Source organism: Arvicola amphibius, chromosome X, assembly GCF_903992535.2.
Source record: "Arvicola amphibius chromosome X, mArvAmp1.2, whole genome shotgun sequence".
In the NCBI taxonomy this organism is placed as follows: Eukaryota; Metazoa; Chordata; class Mammalia; order Rodentia; family Cricetidae; genus Arvicola; species Arvicola amphibius.
Genome location: NC_052065.1, coordinates 34,649,002 through 34,657,570, shown reverse-complemented (window position 1 = coordinate 34,657,570; position 8,569 = coordinate 34,649,002). Strand labels below are relative to the sequence as shown.

Here is an 8,569-nt window from a genome sequence, read left to right as displayed (position 1 = left end):
ATCTCCATAGTAGTAGAAACGCATTTTTCTCTGCTCTGATTCCCTTTTACCCCGAATAGCTCCCAAGAAAGGTGACGGCTTTCCAGCTATCCCCCATCTCTGCAGTGGTATCTCCCTGCCGAGAGTGGGGGGTGGGGAAATGCAGGCAGGGGCTGTAGCCCTGGGCTCTAAAAGCTGTCTGTCTTTAGTGTGCCTTTATACAAAACGCCTATTCCTGACGCCAAGTGTTCAAATTCCTCAAAAATCTCATCTCTTTTAAACATTAAGAGGTAGATTTTTCTCCGCTGTCGGAATGGCAAAGGCTATAAAGATGTCCGCTCCCTTGAAAACATGGCTTATTGGCGCATCCATTTTTCCTGCCTGCAAATTCGATCCTTGTCGTAATCAAAATATTTAGGACTATCAGCGTTGAAGGCTTCAGGAAGAGCTACTGCGCATGAGCAAATTTAGTGACTGAGTAACCTAGGCGGGGTAAAAGACTAAAAAGTGACCGTCACAGAAAGTTATGACTGTTTCGAAAAAACCTTAGAGAGACTTTGCCAGCATACGAATTCAGATTTTAAGATTGGAGAAGGGAGTGAAGGAGAGCGGAGGTTCACTCAGAGCGGAAGTGAGAGGGTTGGTACTCTGTCAGCCGGAGGGAGACTGGCGAGTGAGGACTCCACAAAGACGCGAATTTATGGGGTGAGTACTTGGGGAGGAGCTCACACATGAGTACTGAGAATCTGGGCAGGAAGTCTGCAAGCAGAGTGATAGAGATTACGTTGAATGAGTGATGGGGTTTGTGGAGGCTTTGATCGAGGCGTGAAGTGGAGTGAATGATGGGAATATTTTGAGGTTGTGATGATCAGGCTGTACAATGAGTGATAGTGTCAGTAGTGTAAGTGATGTGGGGCTCTGTGTAATATATGATTGGTGATTTTAAGTTGGCGTGGGGGGAATCTGTGATAATACACAATGGCCTATGAGAGTCCATCATAGAGCTGTGTTGTTGGGTTAGATAGGAATCCATGGGGAAAACAAATGTCCTTCCCTTTTTACTTAGCAATGCCGTTACCATTTGCCACCTGGCATTTGTGGATTTCTGGCCTGGTGATTTGGTGAATTTTCAATCTGAGTATCCTTGCCATCTGAAGATCTTCTCCTTTCTTCTCCCTCTCAACAGTTCTGCCTTTTTAGGCCTTTGCCTTCTCTCCACCACAGTCAGTCATGACTGAGTTCTGGGTAAGTTCTTACTTGCTTCTGCCAGTTAGCCTCTGCCTATATTAGGATAGAAGCAATATTGTATGGTTTTAAAAGAGTATAAAATCTTCAGTAAAATTGCCCTAACCAGATTTAGGAGCTTACCAATGCTATCTGTGCCATGGTTTTCTTAATTGTAAAATGGGAATGGTTGGGATGATATTATTTACCTTGTATGGTGATTGTGAAGGTCAATTGTGTTAATACATTTAGAATAATACCTTGATGCATACATAATAAACCTTATATATGAGTATATGAATTAGTGTATTAATATTTATTCTATACAGTAGATATGTATAAACCCAAAGTTTAAGGATATAAAACAAGACCAGCACAAGTGTGAAATATGTATCTGTGTGTGTATCATAGGATTTTATATACTTGTGTTAGGTACAATTACTTTTCTGAGCTTTCTGTAAGCCACAACATAAAAGGAACCAAGCATATTCACTTGTTTTGTCTCAGCCTTACAGACAATGAGCCACTTTCATCGATGCTTAGATTTCCTAATGTTCATCAGACAGTCCTCTGATGGGTCCTTTCAAGTCCCTATTAGAAAACTTACGATAAACACAGAGTTAATATTGTTCTGTTGTGACTTAAATTATCTTCCTGTCATCCAAAGGTGTCTTGCTAGAGCAAAACTGAAAGGAATGTGACTGTTCAGGAAAAACAAGCCCAGCCTACACAAACATGTTCTGGACTACATGTGAATAATATCTTGATAGTCAGGAAGATGATATAAGCCATATGTCCTTCAAATTATTTCCCAGTAGGTTTTTTGTTTTTATTATCTAAAGAAAACTTTGAGAAACCAGTAGGATTGTCCTTTTACTTTTAATCTCAGAATTCATGACATTGCTGACCATTTTACCTTCTTTCCCTTCTGCCCTGTCTTAAAAAACAAAAAAACAAAACACATGTTGCTGATGGTAATAGGAATGACAGCTTATACTATGCACAACACTATATTAAAATATTTTATATACATAGGCAGCTTTAATACTCATAATAGCACTATGAAATAGACACAGTTATCATTCACATCTTCCAGGTGAGGAACAGAGTAGATTAGCAAGTGACATAAATTTCCACAGGTGATCACTGGCACCGCTAGGATAAGATAGTTTCCTACTAAATAATACTTGTTTACAGATGCTTCACAGAAGGTTTAGTTTCTTTGTGGTTTTTAAAATCAAGTGCAGAAGATGGAACACAAGGCCTCCTATGTGCTAGACAAGTGCCCTACCTATGAGTTACACAACCTAGCTAATTGAGATTTTATTTGTTTTCTTTCATTTTTTTTTGTTTTGAGACGGAGTTTCACAACATGTAGATCAAGTTTGAATTTGGGATTATCCTGCCTTAGCCTCCTGAGTGCTAGATTATCAGGATATGCCACCAAAACTGTTCACATAGGAATATTTTGAACAGCTGTATTTTTCTCCTTGCATTTACACACCATGATTATTGATGAACTTCATGTTAAAGGACCTCTGTGTAATTCTTTTAGTGTGGTGGTGATCTCTTGTCTGTATTTTCAGAGATAAGCACTTTCTAGTGTTGGTTTAAAAAAGTGAGTGTGTTGTGAACTTGCAGATATTGACAAACTGCAGTTTGAAAATGTTAATACAGTTGATAGCTTCTCTAATAATGAGTGGAAAGACCTTGTGAATACTCTTGCCATTGTTTTAAGATTGTAATATGATAACTGGAAATATCTTATGTTTTGGTTTGTGTTTATCAATATGGTTTAACAACTTTAAGTTTTTCTCTTTTTATATTTCTCTTGTGATTTTTTTCATTTGCTGTTTTCTTTTTCCTGTGGGGGTTTAAAATGCTTGTCTTCGTATTTTTAAACCTTTTGTGGAATATAACTTAGACAAAAAATTATGAGGTAGATTTACTGAAATATAGCATAAGTATATAAAGTATACAGGTCTATAAACATCTACAGATTAAAAACACTTATATAAGCAATACTTGGATCAAAAAGGAGGAAGAAAATGACATGATGCCTTCCAGAAGCTTCCATGCCATTTCCCAAACATTAGCTCTTTGTTTTATAGTGACCACTTTCTTGTTTCATCATAATAATTTATTTTTTCTCTTCTTGTATTTCACATAAATGGAAATATACATATTATTATTATTTTGAATCTGACTTCTTTCACTTGTCATGATTTTTTTGTGATGCTGGGAATGGAACCCAGGGTCTCACAAATGTTAAGTCAGTACTTTTCCACTGAGCTATATCTCCAGCCCATCATGTTTTAGATATACATCCTTGTTATTTTAGGTATCAGTAGTTTGTTCTATTTCTGTTATTGAGTACCATTATATTGCATAAATAATTCACAGTTACTCTTCAAATGTGCTGCTGATGGATGTTTCCATTTTGGCTATTATAAACAATATTTCTGTGAATATTTTGCTTATGTATTAGTGAACCTGTGTGCACATTTTCATTAGATAGATACCAAAGAGTGAAGCTGCAACTTCATAAGTTAGTTTTCAATTTTAGCAATTCTACCAAACCATTTTCCAAAATGTCTGTACCATTTTACTCCTACCAGCAAGGTGTGAAAATTTGTGTTGCTCCACATTATTGCCAAAATTTAGGTTGTTAGTCTTAATTTTAACTGTTCCATTGGAAGATATTAGTATCTCAGTGTGGCTTAAATGTGTGTTTCTCTGATAACTAATGATCTTAAGCATCCTTTTGAATGTTTATTCACTATTTGGACACTGTCTTTTGTAAAATTTCTATTTAACATTTTAAATATTTTTCTTTTTCCTATTGGATTGTTGATATTTATCTCATTAGTTCTTAATAGGTTCTATAGTATGCGGGCCCTTAGCTTTGATTAGATATTACAAATCTTGAAGGAAGCTGTTGCAGTGATGATGTTGGAGCTTGGGGCCTATGCATGCTGGTCAAGTATTCTACCACTGAGCTACACCCCTAGTCCCTAACAATTTTTAAAATGGTAAAACAATATCTTCTCCTTGCGGAATATTTGGTTTATCATAAAGAACATTATCACTTCAATTAGCCTGATTTGATCTCTCCTTTCTCTCTCTCTCTCTCTCTCTCTCTCCTCTCATCTCTCTCTCTCTCTCTCTCTCTCTCTCTCTCTCCCTTTCTCTGTTTCTCTCTTACTTCCTCTCTTTCCTTCCCTTGTCCTCTCTCACACACACATATTATTTTCCATAAATACGTATAATTTTAATTTTTCAATTTTTAAAAGACTATTTAAGCATATATTTACTAACATTTTGAGAGAAATGGTATCACTAATTTTTACCAAACTAATTGAATAAAAGCATGCAATTACAGGGATCAGTGTCATTCGAGGATGTGTCTGTGGACTTCACCCAGGAAGAGTGGAATCAACTGGATCCTATTCAGAGAAACCTATACAGAGATGTGATGCTAGAGAATTATAGCCATCTTGTCTCACTGGGTAAGGATGGCTTGTTGAGTAATTCATGGTGTCCCAAATTATGTAATTTTCTGTCTCTAAAGTATTTCTATACTTTGGGTTCTACAGATTAAATTCTTATTTTCTCTTAAACAATATGTTAATTACCCATGTAAAACACACCCTTACGAAAACACACCTTACTAATTTTTTTAGATGAACGTCACACAAAGTACCCTAGTCTTGTATGATTTCCCACTACAGGGTATCGTATTACCAAACCAGAAGTGATTGCCTCTTTGGAGCAAGGAACCCTTGGTATCATAAAGAGAGAGATCCCGAGTTCAAGTTGCAAAGGTAAGAATGGAGATTTGGAAGATGGTGAGAGCAAGACCTTAAATGCTCTGGTGAAGGATTTACATCTTTAAAATCTCAAAAATATCTTCTTAAATGTTATATATACTGTTACTACTCATTCCGAATTCTTAGTTTACTAGGTTTGTCTCATGGTAGCCTTTGAATGAGCTGTTAAGAAACTGGACCCCGTTCTGGTTTATTCATTTTGCTTCTTTTTTCACCCACTTAAATCATCTCCAGCCTTTCTGAAACGATCTTTGCAATCTAGATGTCCCTGACGGCAAACCTGAATATACTGTCTTTCCAGTATCACTTTTCCCATTCATGGCTCTCCAAACCTGTTTTTAGTTTCCACAGTTTTAAATTAACAGTTATATCACTTAAGTTTATTGTTATTTTCTGTTCCAATGTCTGTTGGACCATCTTGGGTTTTCCTCCCTCAATCTCTGAGTATAAGAGAGATACATGCTTAGACTCTCTCTCTTTTTTTTAATTTCATAGACTTAAAAGAAATTAAAAATTAACACCATCAGAAGCCTGCTTTTGATTAGGTGTATTAACAGAGTCTGGTTATTATTCTTCTTTTTAGAAGTTGGGCAAGCTGAAGACTACCTGGCGTGGCATCAGGAAAACCAAAATATACACTTGGACAAGGCTATATCCATTATTGAGAAAAATGTGACTGAAGAAAGAAGTTATGAATATGATGGATTTGTTAGCCCACTTCCTCAGAACACATGGGTAGTTTCTTCAGGACCTACAACCTATATGAATAACTCATTTGGGAAAAGTATTAATGATAGTTTAAGTTTACTCAATTCTAGTAGTCTGAGTTTTACAACTCAGGAATGTTATGAATGCAATAGATGTAGGAAATTATTAATTCCTGGCAAACATGAGATAAATGATGGAATGAAATCCCATGATCATAATATGTATGGTAAAGATCAAATTTATAACTTTGTTCGGCATGACTTGACTCAACTTGGAGCTAGAAGCTATGAGTGTCCTGAGTGTAGAATAATCCCCAGCCCGAGTTCATTCCTTATTGTTCATCAGATCAGTCACTTAGGAGAAAAGCCTTATGCATGGGAAAAATGTAGAGAAGCATTCAACAGAACAGCACACCTCAGACTACATCAAAAAATGCACACAGGAGACAAGTTCTTTGAGTGTAATGAATGTGGTAAATCCTTCAGAGAGGAATCAACACTGCATATACATCAAAGAACACATACAGGTGAAAAACCATATGTATGCACTGAGTGTGGCAGTGCATTCCAAGAAAAAACAAATCTCATTATACATCGGAGAACTCACAAAGGAGAAAAACCCTATAAATGTACAGATTGTGAGAAAACCTTCAACCAAAAGGCACATCTAAATGTACATCAGAGGACACACACAGGAGAAAAACCTTTTGAATGTGCTGATTGTGGCAAATACTTCAGAGAGAAATCAACACTGAATATACATCAAAGAACCCATACAGGAGAGAAACCATATATATGCAACGAATGTGGCAAAGCCTTCAGAGAAAAGACAAAACTCATTATACATCAGAGAACTCACACAGGAGAAAAACCCTATGAATGTTCAGAATGTGGGAGAGCCTTCAACCAAAAAGCACACCTCAGTGTACATCAGAGAACACACACAGGAGAGAAACCTTTTGAATGCAATGAATGTGGCAAAGCTTTCAGAGAAAAATCAACACTGCGTAGACATCAAAGAATTCATACAGGAGAAAAACCTTATGTGTGTTCAGAATGTGGAAGAGCCTTTACCCTTAAGGTGAGCCTTAGTGCTCATCAGAGAATTCATACGGGGGAAAAAACAGATGGATGTACTGTTATGTGGAAAAGTCTTCTCCAGAAAATCATACCTTCATGTTACATCAGAGAGCTCATACAAAGAGAGAAAAATTAGAAAATCATATGAATGTAACGAATGTGATAAAGTATTCTTCCAGAAATCCTATCTCATATTCATCAAAGAGCTTCACACAGGGGAAAAACCCTATGAGTGTTAATATATGTGAGAAATCTTTCTCCCAAAAATCATACCTCATTATTCATCAAAGAACCCATACAGGAGAGAAACCCTATCAATGTGATAAGTGTAGCAAAGCATTCAGAGAGAAATCCAAACTCACTGTGCATCAGAGAACTCACAGAAAAGAGAACTCTATGACTGCTCTGAATTGGAAAGAAATTTTCCAGAGGTCATAGTTCATCATGGATTAGAGAATTTATAGATAAGAGAAAGCAAAGAAGTGAAAATGGAAAATATGTCATAGGAAAATCAAAATAAATAAAAATAAAAGTGTAAATGGTAAGTGGGAAGTTGTGCTGTAGCTAGGGTTGCTTTTCTGGTGATAGTCAGTTGAGCTTAAAATTCAGCACCAGCCATGTTGGGTGAGGTTCTTCTCAGTAAAGGAATAGGAATATTCCTCTTTCTTAAAGTGAAAACCTTGGCTTTGTACTTTTGCCTTGTAGATTATTAAATGATCATTTCCCATCAAGAGGTGCTCAATGATGAAATCATTAGAAATCTTGAATGTATGAAAGCTGTCAGTTGGAAGACAAACCTCATAAATGTGGACATAAGTATCAATGGAAATTTAATTTATTAATTTCAATAAGCATATTTCCTCGGAAGTGAAGTAAGGGAACTATATATGTTTCTAAATTTAATATCAATTTTAAGTTAAAAATTTAAATATTATCATTAAAGGAACAACAATTAAAGAAAATATTATAAAATTCCAAATTATAATAGAACAATGTAAAGAAGATACAACTAAAGTATCACATTCCAGTTTTAAGCAGTAATAACAGTTGATACTGCAAATATTTCTACCCTAGCCTGACCTGGGAAGACTATAATCTTCCAAGCAGGACTATAAACTGCCTAGTAGGCTTTAGAAGACCTATTTAATATACAAATTCATCAATTTATTTCTGCTTCTTTTGATAAATGCCTATCACATTCAGAAATCTTATCAATGCCCAGAATGAGTCACTTTTAAGTACAATAACCCATGGAGATGTGAAAGTGGTTATCTATACTAATTGGGGCAAAAAATAAAGGGGAATTCCGGTTGACCTTAAGGAAAGGATCTTGAAACTCTCCTTGCTTTGAAATGACAACTAGCAGTTTTTAATGATCATCCCTGTATATTTTTGATGAACATTGAAAGCAAGGCTTTGCATAGCTGAGTAGCCACCTCCCTGACCATGGACTACAAAACACATGACCAAGTACTTCATGAGAATAGCTACTTCCAATGGGACTGCCCAAGTAAATGAAAGCAAGTGGCAAGTTCTTAACAGCTTTCAATATACAACCTGAAACTCAGGTTCTGTAAAATGAAATTATTACTTTGTGCTTCCATTGAATTTCTTCCCTAAATTCCAAATCTGTCATTTGAAACTTTGGATTTTGATTATGAAAGAAGTAATGGGAGGCTGGGGCTTAGAATGGTACAGTATGTGGGCACATGTGGAAAATGTGAATATTTTAAATTCTCAGTTCACACT

At 36.0% G+C, this 8,569-nt stretch overlaps 1 protein-coding gene across 2 annotated transcripts; it reads left to right on the top strand.

Moving 5' to 3' along the window:
- Positions 1 to 243: 243 nt before the first annotated feature.
- On the top strand, positions 244 to 7,437 carry LOC119804799 (zinc finger protein OZF-like). 2 transcript variants are annotated; one of them, XM_038316487.1, is made up of 5 exons: positions 244 to 684; positions 1,166 to 1,224; positions 4,586 to 4,712; positions 4,935 to 5,027; positions 5,617 to 7,437. In XM_038316487.1, the coding sequence occupies exons 2-5, from the start codon at positions 1,210 to 1,212 to the stop codon at positions 6,954 to 6,956; spliced, it is 1,575 nt and encodes a 524-aa protein (XP_038172415.1). In that variant the 5' UTR covers positions 244 to 684; positions 1,166 to 1,209; the 3' UTR covers positions 6,957 to 7,437. The 2 variants fall into 2 exon arrangements, with proteins under 2 accessions (XP_038172415.1, XP_038172416.1); XM_038316488.1 differs by lacking the exon at positions 1,166 to 1,224.
- The last annotated feature ends 1,132 nt before the right edge of the window (positions 7,438 to 8,569 follow it).